At 50.0% G+C, this 21,718-nt stretch overlaps 1 protein-coding gene across 1 annotated transcript in view; it reads right to left on the reverse strand.

Moving 5' to 3' along the window:
* The window catches only part of ASIC2 (acid sensing ion channel subunit 2), a 924,670-nt gene that overhangs the window by 59,559 nt on the left and 843,393 nt on the right, over positions 1-21,718 (reverse strand). Inside the window, 2 exon segments of the mRNA XM_006185835.3 lie at positions 3,551-3,678; positions 20,714-20,864. Of these exon segments, the coding sequence (XP_006185897.1) occupies positions 3,551-3,678; positions 20,714-20,864 (279 nt within the window).

A 21,718-nucleotide genomic window follows, 5' to 3' on the forward strand; every position in this document is an offset into this window, starting at 1 on the left:
TTGCCATCCCTGCCTTTCTTGCAAGATTCCCTTGAGCTCTGAGCATGGGAAGAGTGTAGCTGCTTATAGATCGTAAGACCACCATGATTTTATGTGACATCAAGAAAGAGAAAGAACTGCCAACTGTAAATGAGATGCAATTGACTGGGGGAAAAAAAAACCCAATTTCAGAAATGTTAAGACATGGGAAAAAAAAAAAAACCCCAAAACCCATGCATTAGAATCAATTTGAGAACCAGAGTCAGCTGGATAAGTTAGTTCTATCGACAAAATGAGAACATACAAATGAGGGCCAATCCCCAAATGATACTTGGGTTAATATTACTTAATGATTATTTTTCCATTGTGAAAGAAACCAGTAATAAACAGGCTCTAGAAGGACGCACGCGGGCCTGTCTTGTTCAGCACTGGATCTCCATCACTCTTAGTAAGTGCCCAGCCAGTATTTGTTGAATGAATAAACAAAGCAAAGCCACGTTATAAGACATGTGGCAAACCCAGAAAATGAATCATCCAGAATTCCCCCACTGTGGGTATTTTGTCTTATTTCCTTCGAGTCTTATTTCCTTTTATGAATATGCTCTTTTATATGTGTGTAAACATAATGTATTATTAGATTTAGCTCCAGGATGTGTTTTTGTATTTCTCTATTAATATGAATGAAATGATGAGATGAGACGGTGCGGGAACGCTTTGAAGACTGTGAAATGTTTAACCAAGTATCTTATTATTAGTTATAATAACCATAGCAATACTAATATGAATGAAGCTGATTTTCTGAAAATCTACTTCAAAGCAAACAACGAATTGGTCCTCTGAAGCTGGGAATCTGTTCTGTCCCTGATCACCACGGGGAGTCCCTCTCTTTCATGCTGGGAAGAGAAGGAGACTTAAGGGTTCTGAAAAGACGTCAACTCCAACTTCCCACCTGGCCTAGAAGCCTCTTTGGTGTCACTGATGGAGAGTTGGTGAGGACGGGGGACGACTCAGCACATCTCTCGGGACATGACTGACAGCAGCCTGCAGAAAAATTCCCTCTTTCCAACCTCCGCTAGCGGTGAGACGAAGTTACCCTGGGGGTTTCAAAGAAGGCTGTTCACTTCCTCTGCATGTTAATAGCAGTGTGGATGCCAGAGGGGTGTCTGCACAGGTAAGTCATCCATGATCGGGGTGGCGGTTACATGCAACAAACCACAGAGTCAGATGTGCCTTGGACAATTTTCATCAAAACTTCACCGTTCGATAGCCAAAGAATTCATGCGCACACTTATCAGTCTAACCCGTGCCTGGTTCTTGGGAGGGAGGTGGGTTGACTCACAAAACATGCAGAAGGGAGGATGGACAGATACTCTCTCCCTGACCAAGCTCTAGCCAGGCTTTTTTGTGCCCTCTTCTCCACTAGGCTTCAACCCTGGCCTACAGAGGCCCGGACAAACCCTGACACAGTTTCTAGCAGCTCAAATCCAGATGCATGGGATGACCTCAGCCTCGTCAAAGTCCCTGCCTGAGGAAACTCAAGGCTGTCAAAAAAAATACCATTTCCATTAACAGACACACATGACTGTATCTAGACGAGATAAACAACAAGGACCTACTGTATAGCACAGGGAACTATATTCAATTTCTTGTAATAACATGTAATGGAAAAGAATTTGAAAAGGAAAAATATATATGTACGCCTATGTAGAACTGAATCACTTTGCTGTACACCTGAAACTAACATTGTCAATCAGCTACATTCCAATAAAAAATTAAAAAAACAAAAAAGAATTTACCGTTTGTCCCCACCACTAGCTACAGGTAGGGCCCCGTCTCCCTGAGTTTGTGGAAGGAGAGGAGCCTAACATGGCTTGGGTCCAATTAGCAAACTCAGATGGGTTTCCTGCGGACTGTTGTAACGTTTCATTTCCCAGACTCTGCTCAGGCGCCCTCTCTTCCTCACCCTTCCCCCTTGTTCTCCCTTTAAAATGCCAGGTGCCTTCTGCACAAATCGAAGTTGAGTTCAGTTCATGCTGAACCCTCTTCCTTATTGCAATAGTATATGACCGATTAAATGTGTCCTTGCTGCTTTAATGAGCGCCCGGCTTTGTTTATCTCGGACAGTATTCAGAGGCTGGCTATCACATCCAGGCTAACAGCTTGGGCTCCGGGCTTTCTGCACACCTTGACCTGTTAGTCTGCGTTCTTATTCTTCCTGATTCAGATCCTCAGCCCTAAACTTGGCTCCTGCCATCTGCTTCTTGCCCTCCCTCTTTGTCCTTAAGGATGGAGTTTTCTGGTTGTACCACTTGGCTCCCACCTTGCACACTCTTGCACGCTCCACCTCCGTCCACACCACCTGTTTCCATCTTTGGGGCTGTAGACACCGGGCCAACCTCCCAGCCTCCTCTATCCCTGCCTCGAAGCCGCTGTCCCACCCGCTACGTGCTGCACTGAAGGTTGATCTATCTTGGCCTTTGGCAACTGCCCAGCTGTAAGTACCAGGAAAGTTTTGTGAGGTCACACCATTGATGCTGTCCCAGAGAGTCAAAAATACAGCTTGCTGAGAGACGTAAAACAAGTTTCTCATATAGAAGATCGCTTCCTAAAATGGCTAAAGAGCTGTGATCAGTCCTGGATGAAAGATGATTTGAGCCATATTTTAATAACAAGCTGAGCCCCCGTGTTACGTGTGTATCTCTTTGCTGACCATTCCTTCCTGGTTCTCCCTTCCTCACACCCTAGAGCTGGGCTGCCTACCCCTCATTCACTGAACTCAGTGCTCTAGGCCTCCCAGGGCAAGTTGTCTTGGGTGATCTGGTTTAGAACTTCCTCAGACTCACAGTCTTCCCAGTTTTTATTCTAGGCACACCAGGAAATAAGAAGGGAAAAGCCTCCTGATGTCTCTCTGCAGTCCTGCTTTGAGACCTCCGTCCTACTGAGAATTTACGGAAGCCTCCCTTCTGAGATGTGAAACCCACGTCAAACACGAGGCTGTGCCCGTCCCTCGCTCCACGGACACACAGATTGGAGGCAGCAATCCTGGCTGGCCTGGAGCATCCCAACCCCCGGCGCTAAATCAGAGAGGAAGGAAGCCTCTAAAAGCTTCCTTCCACTTAAACTCCATTACAGGAGGGTGATGGCCCGTCCCTGTTCCTTCTTGCAGGCCACTTTGCATTGTATTAACACAAGTGATGAAACATATCCAGCCCTGGTTAGCAGTTTCCCTTAGTATCCGCCGTCCTCCCATCCCACCCCCACAAAGATTTTTTTTCCCTAGAATGATTCATTAAAAAAAAAAAATCAACCAATTCAGTGAGAAAGAAAAGTAAGCTGGGTTTTTCCAGCTTTTTAGGAACGAACAGGTGGTGCAGGAGAATCAGGTTGCAGAGGTCAACTGACGCCTTTCTCCCATTTCAGGGCGCATCCCTTTAGTGAGCGCAGCCCTGCTGCACCCTCCTGGGTGGATCCAGAGCCTCCCAGGAGTGGAAATCCCATTTCTCCTCCTCATGCCTCTGCAGATGGCCAGGAGAGGCCGGGACCACTATTCTAGAAAGCCCAGGAGACTTACCCTCTGCTCCTGTGTGGCCACGAAAGTCTGGAACCCTGGCGCCACCCCAAAGCCCAGCTCTTGGATGAAAGGCGGCTCAGACTGACTGTGGATCTGAACTTTCACTCCTGCTTCAAACGTCGTTTCCTCTGAAAGAACAAAGATGGACAGAGCCACGGGTCAGTGACAACAGCTGCTCGTGGAGTCCTGGGACTGAAAAGCTCAAAGAGATGCTAGAAAGGCCCACAGTGGGCAGAATCATGGCCCCCAGAGATTCTGCACACCCTCATCCCCGGACACGGTGCCTACGTCACCTTACACGGCGAATAGTACGCTGCAGATGGAGCTAAGGATTGTCCTCAGTTATCCAAATGGCCCAGTGTGATCACAAGGGTCCTTATAAGAGGGGGGCACGGGGATCAGAGACTGAGAGAGAATGGAAAGATGCTATGCTGCTGGCTTTGAAGATGAAGGAAGGGGCCACAAGCTCAGGGATGCGGGCAGCTTCTAGAAGCTGGCAAAGGCAAGGGAATAGACATTCCCCTAGAGCCTCGAGAAGGAAGGTGGCCCTGCTGACCCTGGGAAGCCCATTTTTGATTTCTGGCTTCCAGAATTGTAAGATAATAAATGTGTGTTGTTGCAAACTGCTGAGTTGGTGGGTAATCTGTTTCAGCAGCAATCAAATAAAACCAAAAACCAAAAACCAATGAATTCAGGTCAGTTAAGCCAAATCCTTGCTTCAATCTCCAAAACTGTATAGAATGGGGTTATAAAGTGAGTCAAGCACCCATTCTCTTTATTTACTAACTTCTCTACTGGACCACGAGCTGAGACGAGGAGATTGGGAGGAAAACATGACGATACGGCAGTAGAAATAAACATACTGGGCTGGCCTGTAACCCAAGTGCCTGCCCCTTGGAGCTGCAGGAGATGGGTAACCAGAAACGAAGCTTCTCCCTTTTTTTTCCTTGGCAGGAGAAATGGCTCTTGGCAGTGAGGGGTGGGGGTAGGGGGCAGAAAGGGATGGGATGGGAGAGCTTGGCTCATCCTATATATTGGCGCTCAAAATGGGTGGAGAGGGCACCTGTGGGATATATCAGCCTTCCCTGGGTCTCCTCTGTCTCACTCTCTACAAACAGACTCCAGAATGAGCTTTCCAAAACGCAAACCTGTGTAACTTACAAGGAGCCTCCTTTCCTTAGCCCGCCCCTGTTCCCGCCTTGCTCTGGGCAGCCCTCTGCTCTGTGGAACCATGTGGTTGAACCACCAGGGCCACCGGATTGGTTGTCCCGGGTACCTGCTCCACACGGATGCACGGGTATCTCCTGCCTGGAATGTCTTTCTACTTTGTCCGCCAGACCATCTCCCCACCCTGCGGAGTCAGCCCCCAGTCCCACTTAAAGCAACTCCTCGTATGCCTGATAAAGCCTCTGCCACATCCTGTCACGGTCCTTTATCTGACTGTCTTTTCCACCAGCGTGGAGCATCCTGAGGCCAAGTTCTGGGCTTTCTGTCTGGATCTCAAAGGTCCTGCACAGGGCCGGGCATCTAGCAGACACCCAGGGGATGCCAGCTGAATGAATGAGTAAGAGATGTGTGACTCAAACCTCACTCATGTATTAATGGGCAAGGCCCATCTAGAGTCCACATCAAGGAGCGCTCCGAAAGCAGAGGATGGGGAGAGGACGGGTAGATGCAGAAATCAGGGAAGACGGAGCAGGGGAGAAAGGGAGGTCAGAGGTCAAGGAGGGGAGATGTGTCAGCACTGGGGCCATAGCATGGGGTAAGTCTGGGGACGCGTTCCAAAGCTGGCACAGATGAGAATGGCGAGGAAGGAAGGGCTGGGGCCAGGCACAGGAATGGGCAGGACCCAGGACCACCTGACAGCCTGGGACTGAGGCAGGGGGAGGGGTCTGGAGCTGGGTGAAAAGTCCAAGCCTCAGGGCACAGGGAAAGAAAGGGTTAGTAGGCAGACAGGGACCAGAGGGAAGGCCAGGCAGGGCTCTCACAGTCCAGACGGGGAGTCCAGTGGCTGAAGTGGGGCTCAGGCAAAAGAGAGCTTCGGACAGGATTCCTTCCATAAACATCTTCATGGGGCCGGAAAGAATCCAGGGCCCTCCACGAATACCACCCCCCACCCTGGGCCGTCCTCCAGCTGATTCAACTCCTCCATCATCTCTTTACTCAGACGGCTCCATCCAAACTCCTGCCCACACGTCCGGGCGAGCCTGTGGTTTGCGGTCTATCTCTCCCATGGGCCTGGCCCTCATCATGGGGAGGGGCTGTGGGAGGGGGAGGATGGGCGGGAAGAGGAGGGCGGAGTGGGCAGCTTCCATTGGCTGTGCTTCCTAAGGTCTAAGAGAAGAGCTGGGGAGAAGCCCAGGAGCAGGAGCATAAACAGGCTTGAACGGGAGACAGAGTGAACGCTCAGTGATACTGGGACACAGGGAGGCTTGTGTTTGGATGAACCGAAAGCATGTTCAGTGAGCTGTGGGGGTGGGATGGGAGAGATGCCCAAACTTGTTTTCCAGAGCTCGCTGAAGCTGTGCGCCTGCTATGTAAGTGAGCTCGAGAAACCTTAGAGCCAGGGAGACAGGCTCAAAGGGGGAACCCGTGGTTACAGGGAGAAATGAGAAATGAGGCCTTTGTGCCAGCAGCGCCGTGGGGAGTGGGCAGAGCAGAGAGCCAGGCATGCCTGTGCCAGCGAGAGCCGCCCGAGGCGTCTCAGACTGGCTTCGGGTCCGGAAGGGGAGTTGATTCCAGAAGCAGCAAGAGCTGGCGCAGAATGAATTCCTCAAGTATTCTCATCATTACAAACAGCAGCAACCGGATGGGCAGAGGCAGAAGAGAGGGACGAATGAGGTTTCTGCCCTCTTCAGAACACGACGTCCAGGAGAACCTTCTGCCAGGACGGACCGTTCTAGAATCTGTGCTACCCAGCGTGGTAGCGTTAGCCATGTGAACCGTGACCAGTGCAAATGAGGAACTCAGTTTATCGTTAAATAAATCAGTTTAATTTCCTCCCCAGTTTTATTGAGGCATAACTGACAAGTAAAACTGCGAGCTATTTAAAGTGCGCAATTTAATATACGCATACATACACTGAATGGGAAAGGATTCCGCCCGTCGGGTTAATTAACATTTCCGTCGTCTCACACATTTACCTTTTTCCCACCTGCTTTATTTATCTTTTTTTAATCCAATCGAATTTAATGAATTGAGCTTAAGTGTGAGTAGCTACCTGTGGCCGGCGACAATCTTAGTGGGCAGTGCGGTTGTAGAATGCCAGCTGTGAGCAGACCCCAGCCCTCTCTGAGCCTCTGGGGTGACCAGGGCTCCACCACCCCGCTTTCCTAAGCAGGTGCCCATGTGGGGGTCTCTGGACTGGAGGCCCTGGGTGATTTGGGCGGGGCTCTGAGCAGCAGAGCTGTGCACGTGCGTGGTCAGCCCATGACTGTCGTCCCACATCCTCCCTGACCCTGCTTTTCCCAAAGCACCGCTTACTCTCACATCTCCAGATAGAGTTTGTTCCTTTCTCGTCACAGAGCTGGCCTCAGTTTCCCTCTGTGAAATGGCCCGCTCCAGTCCCTGCCTGATACCCACCCTCAGGCTCCCCCACTTCCTGGACGCGGCATACTTCAGGGCAAGGACGAAGGCCCGCTTTGAGAAACGGCATCATGAAGCATGGACAGTTAGAGCCACAGGCCCAGCGCATGCACCTCCAAGGTTCCCAGACGAGAATGCATGCTGAAATCATGCAGGGAGTTCTGGGTGACCATTCGGGGAGCCACCCCTAGAAATGCTGATTCTGTCGCGCTGGGGTGAATCCCAGGCATCAGCACGTCCCGGGATTCTGATACGGGTTATCCGAGGCCAAACACATTTGGGCAAGCGGTGACGTAGTTCAGAGAGGGCAAGTGACTTGCCCAAGGACACACAGCAAGTCAAGAGCAGAGCAGGGGCCAAAACCAGGTCTCCTGACTTCCACTTTCTACCCCACTAAGGGTGGGGTTTATTTCGTGGGAGCAGATGTCCCAGTTCACAGCTCTGGGGTTCTGACTGGGGGTGGGGGAAAGGAATATCTCTTTCATTGTCATATCCCCTAAGGCTCCTAGCACAGTGCCTGGAACGGGGCAGAGCTCAATAACTGTTTGTCGAATGAAGCAAATGAGTAAGGAAGTGTCCTCTGCTGGGTCCACAGTTCCCTGCCCTCTGACCAGCTGTGAGTCTGCCCAGGGTCTGGCTGGACCCTGAGAAACACCCGCACCACACGCCGCCCAGGCGACAGGCTTCTTCCCACGAAGCAGGCTGCAGAAGGTCTCCCCCGCAGCCACGCAGCCGGGCCACACACAGAGCAGCAGCAGCAACAATAGCCAGGACCACCCTTACAATTCTCCCGTCTCAGGGCAAAATGACATGCGCGGCCCCTCATTAAAAAAAAAAAAAAAGATTGAGAATTTCAAGAACAGCAAGAGCAAAGAATCAAACCCAGAGTGAGACCCTCCTGAGCCTGTGTGACGGCAAAGGTCGCACACCCGGGAGGCCAGCCCTGATCACAACCCTGATGGGTGCTGGACAGAACTGCTCCCACCACCTGCCTGCTCTTCTCACCACCAAATGACCCCACGCCAAGTTACTTCAAAGAGTGCGGGCCCCTAATGCAGTGAAGGATTGGTTTACACTTCATGAACGGCAGGATTCGAAGTCCCAGAGAGAGAGAGAAAGCGGAGAGATGGGGAGGTGATTCCACACCCGCAGTGTTATGAGCTCTTGTTCATGGGGACCCACCTGAAACCCCGAGCGCTTAACAGGGAAGATGATGTTGAATCAGGAGGAGGGTGAGAGTCCAACCTGCAGAAGCCAGAGTCTACCCACTCTTTTTAGGAGCAGAGCCATGGCCAGCCAAGCGCACCAAGTGAAGTCTACCCGGGGAGCATCTCCCATGCCTGCGGAAAGGACTGGGAAGCTCTGGGGTTGGGGGTGGGGGTGGGGGTGGCGGTGGGTGGGAGACGGAGCGTAACGGGCAGAATGCATAATGGGGCCGGGAAGGTACATCGCAATAAAAGCAGCTTGCATCTTTAATCTTTGCAAATTACAGGAAGCACATGGAGGAAATAAACACTGGAGAGGAGCAGGAAAAGCAGCTTCTCTGAACATCTGGAGGAATTTTTGAGGCTAAGGCAGGGGTGTGTGGGTACAAAGCAGTCATGTGTTGGATGAAGCTGTCTTTGTAACTGTGGCTGGGGTAGCTAGCTTGAGAGGAGAGGGTGGGAGGGAGGCCAGCCGTGTGGTGGGACGCATCTCAGTGCAGGGTGGCTTCTGTTTGTCCGGCTCCTGCCTCATCCTCTCCGCTCTGCTCTCTGCCCTGGGAGCTGCACTTTGGGAGGTGCTGTTGGGCCCCCTTGCTCTCTGGCTTTGGGTTGGCTTCAGCCAATGGTGGGCCCAGGTGGGAAACTGGAGGAGAGAGGAGAGTCAGGCTGGGATATTCAGTCCCTCAACTTGATTTGCTGGGTCCCTGTGGATTAGCTGTGGGCCACCTTGAAAGGGCACAGCTCCAGGCGGGGGCGGGGAGGTGGGGCTGGGGGAGCTCTCCATTCCGACAGCAGCCTTTTCCCTAGGCATGGTCACGGCTGTCCCCACTAGCAGGCTCAGGATCCCGCCCCATCCGTACTGCCTTCCCTCAGCCTTGTCTGCACTTGCGGGACTAATCCTTCATTCTTCTTTCCTTGCATTGCGCAGTCTGTGGGTGCTGTTGGGTTCCTCGTTGGATCCTGATGGGTAGAGAGGGAGGAGGCTGGAGGAGGCCCCTCTGCCGCACCATTCACTGTAGGACAGCCATTGGTTGGAGCATTCTTTGGGGTGGAGACCTCACTACCTGCAGGGGTAGCCTGTAGTTTCCAAAGTTCATCCTTGCGCGGAGTTGAAAATACCTGTTTATAGATTTTACCCCCTGCTTCTAGCCCCACCCTTCTTTCTAGGATCTGAACTTATTTACAAAACAGAAACAGACTCACAGACATAGGAAACAAATTTATGGCTACCAGTGGGGGAAATGGGTAGGAAGGGATAAATTGGGACTTCGAGATTTGCAGATACTACTATGTATAAACTAGATAAACAATAAGTTTCTTCTGTATAGCACAGGGAACTGTATTCAATATCTTGTAGTAATATATAATGAAAAAGAATATGAAAACGAATATATATATAGTCTATGTGTGACTGAAATGCTATGCTGTACCCCAGAAATTGACACAACATTGTAAACTGACTATACTTTAAAAAAAAAGGTCCTAAAAACCTGTTACTCCCTGTTGAACTGTTACCCAAAGCAACTTTTTTTTTTCTTTTCTTTGTCTTTGTTTTTAAGGAACACTAGCTCTTGGTGGAAAGAATCAAGGACCAAATCAGAAGACATGGATTCAGGCATGAGATTGTCGGACGGTCCCTCAGTGTCCTGAGTGACTTACTTGCTTTACCACATCTGTGAAGTGGGTCTATCTGTTAAATGAGTCGAACTGCCCTGTCTACGTCACAAGACTGTCTGAGGATCAGAGGTCAATATGCAGGCGGTGCGCCTTATATACTGTAGAATGCTGGTACCCGTGTTGGCAAAGAAGATAGTTAATGTTAGGTCTTAGTTATGCCGTGAGGAAGTGTGGTCACACCTAACGCATTCCTATTAAACAAAATATTTACAAAACATACAATAGCAAAGGCACCTGAGTGTGGAATTGGGTCCACATTCGGTGACCTGGGTCTCATTACGAAAAGATTTATTCCAAGGATCCTTTAAATAATGAGTTTTCCTAGTGCATTCAGGCTCTGAGATTATAAATGACTTGCTTGGAGGGTTGATAAGTCTGAGTGGGCAACCTGCGTGCAGGAGAAAGTTCCAGGTCTCCAAAGCTGTAGGGGAAGTTGGTGGATGATTAAGATTCTATTGATAAAAATTCTGTTTACACACACGGCAGGCTGGGTATAACCAGGTTACGGAACAGATCACGTACATAGATCGTGATGTGACTGTAGAATTCAAAACCATTGGAAACATTACTGAATTCATAGCAACTTTTGTTACCAAATATTTTCTCAATCAATAAATGTAAAAAAGCAGGAGAGCATTCAGGTGGGGATGATGACTGAGAAATGTTTTGGTGTTAAAAGGCATTCTCCTATTTCCACAGGGTGGGAGAAACAGTGGTCTAGATCAGAGCTTCCCACACTTGAATGTGAGTCACTGGGGATCCTGTTAATATGCAGATTTGGGGGGGGCCTGAGATTCTACATTTCTGACAAGCTCCCAGGGGATGCCAGTGCTCCTGGTGGGAGGACCACACTTTGGTGGCAGGATGCACAGGAAGACATCTCTGCTTTAGCAGAACACACCAGGCCCATGGTGATCTGGCCTCTGCCTACCTCTCCAGCCCCAGGCCTCCCCGTTGGATCCAGCTACCCCAGGACACCAGGGCTGTTCTTGGCCTTTGCTCCTGATTCCCCTCCCTCTGCCTGGCATCTTATCTCCCCACGACCCTCATGCCCCTCTAACTCCCGCGCACTGCGCAGCCACCTGCAGGCCTGAGACCAGGACCAAAGGTCATCTCCTCTCTGAAGCCTCCCCTGAGAGACCTTTTTTCTCCCTTCCAGACCGATGAGCCTCTCCTTTGGGTCCCAGCTATCCTGTGTCAGCCAGGGCTGGATGACATTTGCCCACTTACACGGCTCCTGTCTAGACTGCAAATGCCTGCCACTCCTTAAGGCTCTTTACACAGAGCTGCTGGATCAATGCATTTCCATCTCCTACGTAAAAGGAGCCCTTGAGATTGTCTCTAGACTGTGAATGCTTTGAAAACCTGGACTGGGCTTTCCATCTGTGTCCCTGAGTGCCTGGCACATAGTAGGCGCTTTTGGCAATTAATTTTTGTGCATTTTTTTTTAAGAAAAAGTGCATGAAGCAGGACTTCTCAGAATAATAAAAATCAGGCTTTTTCTTGCTGCTTAACGGATGCCTGCCTCCAACGGTGCTTTGGACACAGGACATCAATTCTCCAGGTTCCTTGCACCTGTGGAGACCGAGTATCCAGCACAAAGGCCCACTCTGAGAGTGAGCTCGGAATCCTAGCAGGCTGCAGCGTGCTCCCGTGCTCCAGACTCTCAGAATTCAGGCCAGAGCCCGCAACCTCTCCTCTCGCGGAGGTCCTGGGTACCGGACACTATGAGTCTTTCCCCTGGGAGCAGAGATGTCAGGGAAACCATAGCAACCAGCCGCATCCACTCTTGCTAAGTCCCACTTGTGATGGGGGCTGGGGAAACGTGCTACTCTCAATAGCTGCTCAGGCCTTCCAGCAACGTGGAAAATTTATGATTATTTTTAATTTAATTTTAATTTCTATCAAGCAATATATGTACATAATTTAAAAAGCCAAATGATGCCCCAAGGCTTTCTAGTAAAAAAAACAGCAGTTTCCTGCTCTACCTCTCTTCCACCCCCAAGTCCCCCTCCTCAGAGGCAACTCCTCTCAACTGTTTAAACTGTTTCTTCTGCTACTGACTTTCAGATTTTCATGGACACCAAGTACTTGACAGTTATTTCTTGGTTTTTAAAAATTTTAGACATTATCTATTGAATTCCCTACCGTGGGAGCTTCTCACATGAAGCATCCTGCCGTATTCACTTCCCTTTCACCTTCCTATATGTGGTTAGGTCAGTAACCAACATAAAATATCCATAATTTTACATAATTATGACTAGGTAACTACTGTCCACACTCCAGCCTTATAGTATCTAACCTTTTGGGTCCTCTTATTGTGAAACTATTTTGTTTTTCCTGGTTTTATTTTGTTTTTCCTTCTTGTTTGTTGGTTTGTTTGGCTTGCTAGGTACCAATCACAGAAATGGCAAAAAAAAAAAAAAAAAAAAGAACAAAAAAGTCAAACTTACAGAAAGAGAGAGCAGAAAAGTGGTTGCCAGGGGCTGGGGGTGGGGGAAACAGAGAGGTTGGTAAAAGTGGACAAATTTTCAGTTATCAGATGAATAAGGTCAGAGGATTTCATGTAAAACATGGTGACATTAGTTGATTATACTGTAGCGTATAATTAAAATTTGCTGAGAGTAGAACTTACATATGCAGATATATAGGAAACATATATAGTAATATGTTTGAAACCAAATTTTACCTTCACTTCATTGGTAGCTTGCTGGATACAGAGTTCTATCTTAGAAAAGACAGATTCCCACCCTCCCAAGCCCCTGCCTAAAATTTGAAGACATTTTCCATTGTCTTCTGACTTTAAGTGCACCTGTTCAGAAGTCCATTCTGATTCTGGGTCCTAGGTATGTGACTACCTTTGTTTTTCTCTCCAGAAACTTTTACAACTTTCTCTTTATCTCCATGAGCCTGCATTTCACAAGGTCTGGTTGTTTCACCACTTAGTGCGGACAGGACTTGGTGAATTCTTTCGATACGGAAAATCACATGGGTCAGCTGGGAGTTTTTTCTTACTTTATTCCTTTGGCAACATCCTCTTCTCCACTCTCTCACTTTTGTTATTCTAGGACTCCTGGTTATAGGATGTTGGGCTTTCTGTATTTATGCTCTCATTTTCATATTTTGTTCTCTCCCATTCTCCATCTGTCTTTTTGTTTTACTTTTCAGGAGATTTCCTCAATTCCAATCCTTCTGTGGGTTTAAAAAAAATGTTTGCAATCACATTTTTAATTTCCTGGAGGTTTTTTTTTTTTTAACTTTTCCTTTGAATGTTAGTTTTTAATAGCATCCTATTTTAATAGCTGATGTTTATGAATGTGCTATCATCTCTTATCTCTTGAGAGTTTTAATTAAAATGGTTTGATGTTTCCTTCTGCTCCCTACATTTGTTTTTTTTTTTAATTTATGAAACGTACATAAAGACTAGTATTATTCAAGCATTTTCTAAGTATTTCACAACTATTAACTCATTTCAATCTTCCCATCAATCTTACAGAGTAGATAATATTATCATTCTTATTTTAGAGGTGATGGAACTGAGGCTCAGAGAGGTTAAATAACCTGCCCAAGGCCACATAGCTGGTAAGTTGTGTATAGCCAGGATTTGATCCCAGGCTCTAGAACTTGTGCCATTAACCATTATCCCTATTTCCTCAAAGTTTCTTTTTTTGTTTGCTTTTGGTTGCTTTGCTATTGATGGCTTCCCTCAAATGCCTGGCTCTTTGACTGTCCATTCATAGTTAAGAGGTACTTACTCCAGACCATCTTCCTTGTGTGTGGGAGGACTTACACAGGGGACTTCACTAGGGTGACCTAACTAGGTCATTTGTGTGGCGACTCCTGACTGTCATTCTCTGGGAATTTTTCCTTGAGTTTGTCAGTGTCTCCAGGAAGGGAGTCCCCCAGACTTCTGCTTGGGGGTGGGTGGGGTAGATTAGCCTGGCTGGGGTGGGGGCGGTTTCCTGACTCAGTAAGCAGAATTTCACCTTATTTCCTTGTTTTCTGTAGAATCTCACCCTCGCCCTCAGCTTTGCCTGGCTTCCCCCAGCCCAGAGCCTGTTTCAACCTTATCTTCTGCTGGGGTGCACTGAGATTTTTATCTGGCTGTTTTGGGCCATGGGAGGCTATCTGGGGGACTGAACAGCTCCCTGTACAGACTTATAACTAATCCTCCAAGATTTTAGCTGCACCTTTCTGCCCCGTTGTCAGCAGTATCTGATGCCTCTGGTCCCCGATCCTTTCTGGTTTGGGGGTGGGGTCCGTGGTGAGAACTGTTTGGCTTTGGTTGGTTTCCCTGAGCAGACCCTCCTCCTTCATCCTTGTCTGCTCTGCCAAGTCAGCTACCATCTGCTCTCTATTTTCCAAAAATTTGCTGACATCTACTGTTTCTTAATAGATGGAGTTTGGGGAGTTAACCTCCATGAACACTTAGGTTCAATCCACTGTGTCCAACCGAAAGTCTAGACGTTTAGCTTCCCTACGGCTCTGGAGTTCCTTTCACCATCCTAGGAAACGGGGGAGAGATGCTCATAGTTGATCTCTGGGATGGACATGGCCATAGAATCAAGGGACAGTTTTCAGTCCCAATATCCTCAGTTGTCCATTCAGTGGTTTTCAAACTGAGTTCCTTGGAGCCCTAGGGTTCCTCAGGGAATGTCTCAGGGCCCACCACAGTGAGCATGGAAAGATCAAACTGGGGCCCCCCCTCTTGAGCTGAACCAGAACACCTCTACCTTTATCCGTTTTATATATTTGGGCTGTGCTAAAGCTTTTGTTCAATACAGAGATTCTGCTAAGGGAAAGAAAAAGAGGAAATGATGGAAAAGAGGAGCAGCTATAACCTATCATTATATGCCATTCTCTCTCCAAAGATGTCACTGGAACCTTGTTTTTTATTTTTTTCTCCCCCTGAGCTATTTTCATGGCAGTGCTTTTACAATCACATTTCAAGCATTAAGGGAATGTAGTGGAAGGGGAATCGCTTTTGGGTCCATAAGTGGGTTTTCAGTTTGGTTCAGCTACTTAAGGTGTGTGTCCTTGGGGAGCTTCCTCATCCTCTCTGGACTCCGGTTTCTTTCTCTTTCGATGGGGGATGATATCCTCATTAGGAGGGTCACTTGGAGGATTCATAGGATAGAATGTTCATGGCACATAGTAGCTACTCATTAATACTAGTTTCTACCTCCCCTTGGCCCCGTCAGTGTACACAACACAGCAATTTTTTTCTCTCTCTGAACAAATATATCAACAAGTATTTATTGCCCTGGTGTACGTCAGTGAGTCAGACAGTCCAAGATCCCTGATCTCTTGGAGCATGCGTTTCAGTAGAAGAGACTGATCACACAAAAAATAAATAGGATTGACCACACACACACACACACAAAGGCAACAAAAATCACATGGTATAGTTGAAGGTGACACACGACATGGAACAAAGGACAAACAGATAAGGAGGGGTGAAGGGGTGGGGTGGGGGCGCAGTTTTAAATAGGGCAGACAGGGTAGGTGATAGCTGAGCAAAGACTGGACGGAGGTGAGGCGATGAGCCACGTGGGTCTGACCAGGGAATTCTAGGCAGCGGGAATGGAGAATGCAGGTGCTCGAAGGTAAGTGTTCCTGGAGTGCACAAGGAGTCACAGGGAAGGCAGTGTGGCTACAGCCAAGTGACCAGTGGGACAGAGCAGGAGGGACTGAGGCTGGGGAGATGGTACAGTGCAAGAGATTTACCTCGCTTAGATCATGGGCTCTCAAGATAATTCCTTTGCTCAAAAACAGAATGTCAAATGCATTTTTCTACAATCCTAGGATTTGGGGACATCAAGGCAGAGTTTACGTCATAAACAGTGTATTCTGCATCAGGGTGAACGAAGGCCAGAGGAGGATGAGGAAGGGAGGGGCCCTGTTTGTGGTCTCTCCAGCTTTGAGCCTGTCTATCTACAAGGCGAGCTCATTAGGGAGCTCCCTGCACAGCGATTCTGGTTTGCTCGGGTGTAACCCATCCCCACCTGTCACCCTTGCCCCTGCGTCCGCCCATACAGCCATTCACGGGACTGTCTTGGGAGCACCTTCCCAGCTGCCGTCCACCTGCTTCCCCAGGGCTCCCATGTGCTTCTGTGAACTCGCTCCCTGGTCACTGATTGGTCTAGGGCGAAGGCCACCTGACTTGACTGGACCAATGATTCTTTTCCCTATTTTTTTTTCTTTCTTTCTTTCTTTTTTTTTTTTTAAACAGGAGCTCAGTGAGAGACTCTGAACAGTCTCTTGTTGATGGTAGAATGTGTAAAATATAAATCTATTCAGTCATGTGTGAAAAAAAAATACATACAGAAAAAGCCTGCCTCCAGTTTGAGAATAAAGCAATTTAGAGAGAGGAGAGGTGAGGAACCGAGTGGGCAGGAGCCTTCATTTCCCATTGTTCTGACGCTGCACCCTAGCCTTCCTGCTGCTTGCTTGTGGAAGCTTGCCTTGGATTCCAGGGCCAACACAATTCCTTTTATGCCCAAGCTTGTTCGAATCTGGCTTCTCTTATGTGCAGCCTAGATAACCCACTGCCTATTTCTTTTATCTTTGAAGTTACTCAGAGGCATCTACACAGAGTTTCAGTTTTAACAACCTCCCACCTGCCTTCAATTTAATTTCTTTTAGAAAATGCTGGTCATGAAATCTGCGCTGCTGTAGTTCAAGACAGCTTCTCTGTCCTTTTTCTATTTTGTGAGCTCCTCCATGCAAAAGAAGGTTTTCCATGGTCAAAAGCCTTGGGGGAAATAAATGTTGCATGCAATATTCCCATCTTGGAGATTCGTGATGTAGGGTGTTAAAGAATTCCTGCCATGGATTAATGTCTTTAACTTTGCCTAACCAGGGTTTCCCACATCCTCTTTATTCCTGTTACAGGTAATATCCCAAACTCCTGACAGTCTGATTTGGGGGCATCCTTCAAGATCAGGTCTTCATGTGACTGAGCCTGCCTTCTTTAAAATGGACTATTTCCAGGGCGCCCTGCACAAGGATGTTTGGCCAAGGTGCCATTGTCAGCCCGGAGGAAAGGACCCTTGTGATAGTCACTTCATAGTCACTTTCTACTCACTAAGCATGACCCCATAGGGCTGCGTCCACCCAAAGAGGGTGCCTTTTACTAATCCCCTCACTGGCACCAAAGGTCCTTCCTGTCATTCAGAATTACACCCAGGGAGTGGCTCCCTCACTACTTTCTTAGATTTCTGAGAGGGGAAGCAAGATGTGTCAGAGGCTCTGCTTTGAGAATGAGACTCCCAGATGCTAAGGTGCTCCAGGATCCTTGATTAGGTATGGAGTGTTTGGAATATCCTCTGCCCTTGGGGTAGTCTGGCCATCCTCCCATCTACTGGTCACCATGTCATCTTTCCCGTGTTTACAGAGAGCTCTCACAGGATGGGCTAGTAAAACAAGAGCTGGGGGTGGGTGTGGGTGTTGTCCTGGGTCTGACTCTATAAAGCCAATTTCCCGTCTTACTGCACTGCCTCCATCATCAAGCTGCCTGCGGCCATGCCCTCAACAATTCCTGTCTTCTCCATTGTCACTCAGATATCTCCTCTAAGGACTGGGGCTCCTTTTCCTGGGGATTGAGAGGAGGTGGGAAGGCCAAGGAGACAAGATGGGGCCTGGCAGGTCAGGAAGGCTGCCTCCCTCCTGAGGACTGGGGGTCCAGTCTGTGACCAAGAAGCAGGATGTGGTCTCAGGTGGCCTCATGGACAAGCAACCCTCACCTGCCAGGGCCCATCTCTCACCCTTCAGCAGGTGTGTAGGCCCCACTCCCACCCACATGAAACTCACCCCCACCCCCAGCCCAGGAAACAATCAGCTTTGAGGTGACCAGAGTCTCCAAGAGACACCTGTTGCACAGTGACTTCTCTGCCTGAAGAAGGATACCATGGAGGGAGGCTGGATGGACGGATTCAGGGGGCCCGAAGTCACCTCACCGCAGCCTCCTTCCCTGACAAACGGGGGAGAGGGAACCCACCCTAGCACTTAGCACTGTGGGGAGGGGAAGCCGGGAGGCAAGAATATTATGGCCCCAGAGGAATGGGTGTGTGTGTTGGGGGGGGGTGGGGTGCTGCAGAGGCAAAACTCCAAGAAGTCAACCAGAGCAGCTGAAGCCGTACGGTCCAGCATGGCAGCCGCTAGCCCTCCCTGCAACCCTGTGGCAATTTAAATGAACAAACTTGAAATGATGTTAAAAATTCAGTTCCTCATTCTCGCTGGCCACATTTCGGATGCTCAGTGTGGCTACTGCAGAGGACCGCGCAGAGAGCATGTCCATCGCTGCAGAAAGTTCTATTGGACGGCAAGGGTCAGTTTCCTCTCTGACTAGTTTCTTCTGGCCCCTGCCCTGCTTTAACTCCCCTTTCTTCACGCCCCGACGATCCGGCCTCAGAGGACGTGGTTTGAGTGAGAAGTGCTGATCTGTCGCTGGGGACGACTTCTGCTCACACAGCCTGCAGGGGGTACACTGGAGTTTCTGGTGGATTCTGTGTGCAGATGTGGGTCCTGTGAGCCAACAAGCTCCTAAGAGGGAGGGTCTTTGTCCCATGTCTTCCACATCCCTGACCACGCCCTGCATGGCATTAGGCACACAGTAGGTCCGTAAACACGGTTACGGGTATGTCCGGAATCGGTGCAGCTCATGGTCAGGCTGACTGCTGGTCGAGCAGCTTGGGCCAGTGCCATCCTGGCCTCGCCGCGAATTCACCGCATGGCTGTCAGGAGGTCACTGCTCCCAGCCTGGCCTCCGCTCTCCCTCCTAGAGGGGATGAGGGTGGCTGGAGAGAGGTGGCTTCTTTCCCGCTCTGACCCTCCATGGCTGCCGGGGGCAGAATGCAGATGCCCGGGGACATCTGTGGTCGGAGCCCATTCCATCAGCCGCCAGTGCTCGGACCCCGCAGGGAGCTGTGCGGGGTGAGGATGTGTGTGAAGTGGGGTGCCTGCATTGCAAATGTGTGCATATATGTGTGTGTGTGTGTATGTCTATACACGTGTGTTCACTCTTGACTCCAGGTAACAGGTGAGAAAGCCAATGTCACAATGGAAGGACATAACTAACTTCTGGTCAGTCTGCGGGCATGGACCCTCCAGGACTTACTTTATTTCTTTGTTTCTCTCCTTTCAGTAAGCAGTTCCATAAACAAATATAAATGGGTGTCTGCAAGGCACCGCCTCTCTCTGGGGACCGAGACCCAGCTCCCAGGACTCAGGGTTGCCTAAGGGCCCCCAGGTCACAGGACACAGGCTGGCCTGAGGGATGTTCTGGAGATCCAGGCCCTGTGGGCCCCCCTCAGGGTTACCGGAGCTCGGCACTAACACAAACCTCCATCTGTGAGCTGGAGGGGAGGGTGCTAAATGTAGGAAAGTGGGCGCGGTGGTGGGGACGGAGCCCGGAGTTTGCGGAAAGTCACCCCCAGGGTGGAGGTCCTGGCTGCTCTCAGAAGCCCGGATGGCCTGGACATGCAAGGACCAGACCTCAGGATCCAGGTGATCGGCCACAGGAATCACGGGGTGGGGGCTGCAAGAAGTGGCGGCTGGGCTGCCTGCATTCCACCCCTCCTCAGCTCCAGCCTGAGGGCCCAGGCCTGCGTCCTGCTGGAATCTTCTCTCCCTTCACCCCTCCTCGTGGCCCCTCCCAGGCCCTCTCGAGACCCCTCTCCCCTCCCACTGCTATGCCCTGGACCCAGCGTTAACCTCGCTCTGGGTCTCCTTGACTTCCCTGGTCCCACTCTTGGACACCTCTTTACTTTCTGCACCTGGTGAGGTTCTAGAGGTTGCAGAACATCCCTAGACTGATGTTCTGATAGACTGATAGAGTGATGCTGCTTCACTCCCACCTCTGTTCCCATCATCACATCGTCTCCTCTGTCCGGCCTTCTTACGAGGACCCACCTGTATACTCCAGGATAACCTCAAGACCCCGTACAACTGCCCCACGCACTGGGATGCTTTCCCTGAGCCCTCCCTCCTCCCAGGTGAAGGCTGCCGTCCCGTCACAGCACTGGGTCCCCTCGTGTCACACTGGCCCCTGTGTCTCCCCCTCTAGGCTGTGATCAAGGACTTGGCCTCTTTCAAATTAATGTCCTTACTTTGGTGCAAAGCCTGAGATGGTATACGTGCGTAATGAATAGTTTGCTGAGTAAATAAATGACTAAATGGATGCATGTAATAAGCTCTGGGGCCTGTACAGATGGGGCCAATGCCCTGAGTCCGTGTGCTTTGGTTTCCAACAGCCCCTCCGCCTCCCCTCAGGGGGAGAAGTCTGCTTTCCCTTCCATGGGGTCTTGTGGCTGGGTTGGGATATTCAAGACGGTAGAAGGGAAGGGGTTGGTCCATCCCTTCCTCTTCTCCTGAAATGAAGCCGCCCACCAACCCAACCATACTTGTTAATTCAAACTTTCCTCCAGGCCTCCTCTCACCCTACCTGGCTTCCCTTTCCAGTATTCTCATTTACCCCTCCCTGCCCCCCACCCAGTGATATCCAGGGAAACCCAGGGCGTCGCAGCCCATGCCAGGGACATCCTGACCATTCACCGCATGTCAGCAACCCCTCGATGGAGAGCAGTCCTCCCCAGGGTGGCCCAGGACGGCCCACCGGACGCACGCCAGTCTTCCAGTCTGCACTCACCCCGCTCTCCCACCATCCCCACTGCCCCAGCCCCCGCGCCCAGCTCACCTGTCTCTCCCCAGATGGGCAGGTACTCATCCTGCTGAATGTCCAGCATGATCTCCAGCCCGTTGCCTGTCCCCCCCTTGACTGTGGTCAGCAGAGGTTTGCCATCCTCGCCTGAGTTAAACATGTAACACTTCCCATATTTTGTAAACACCTGAAGGAGACAAGAGAGAGAGAGAAGCATATGGGTGACTTCAGACTGGGTTCCAGAGACTGGGGGGACCCCCGGAATCCCACAGCAGGCCAGCGTCCCCACAGCCCATCACAATCAGCCCCTCTGGGGAACAGTGACTCCTTACCCCTGGCTAATGGCCTGACTTTTGCCAAGTGGGATTGCTGCATCAAAGAGCAAATCTGGGCACCCTTGGGGTTTGTTGCAATGGGATCTGGTCTCTTCTCTCTTCGTACACCCCCTCCCCGGGAGGTCCTGCTCGCTTTCAAGTGTCAGCATTGTCTGCAGGCTCCTGACCTTCTCATCTGCACCTCCAGCCCCAAGCTCTCTCCTGGGCTCCAGTCACGCTGATCCTACTGCCTGATAAGCATGACCTCAGGGGGACCCACAGACTCCGACACTCAGCATGTTCCAGCGGGAACGAGCTTTCTCAGTCTCCTCGCCCCGCTGGATGGTTCTCCTGTACCCTATGTCTGGGGAATAGCATTGCCACCTGCCCAGGGGCTCATCCAGACCCTCAGGGTGGCTGTCCACGCTCCCTCTCCCTCACCCCAACATCCAATTAACCAGCAGGGCCCGTCCACACAGTCTCTACATTCAACTTGCATTTTGTCTTTTCTCTTCATTGCTGCCACAACTTAGGACCCCATCACACCCTTTGTTAACTGTGGTTCACTCTTTTTGAAATGCAAACCTGATTATATTAATCCTGTGCTTAAAATCTACAGTGGCTGACCAAGCCCCTTAGAGTAAAACCCAGGCCCTCCCTCCACACCCGGCCTTCTGTGATGCTCTCTGCCTACTCTGTCCTCCTCTCCCCATCTGAGTCCACGAAA

The sequence above is a fragment of the Camelus ferus genome, chromosome 16, assembly GCF_009834535.1.
Source record: "Camelus ferus isolate YT-003-E chromosome 16, BCGSAC_Cfer_1.0, whole genome shotgun sequence".
NCBI lineage: Eukaryota > Metazoa > Chordata > Mammalia > Artiodactyla > Camelidae > Camelus > Camelus ferus.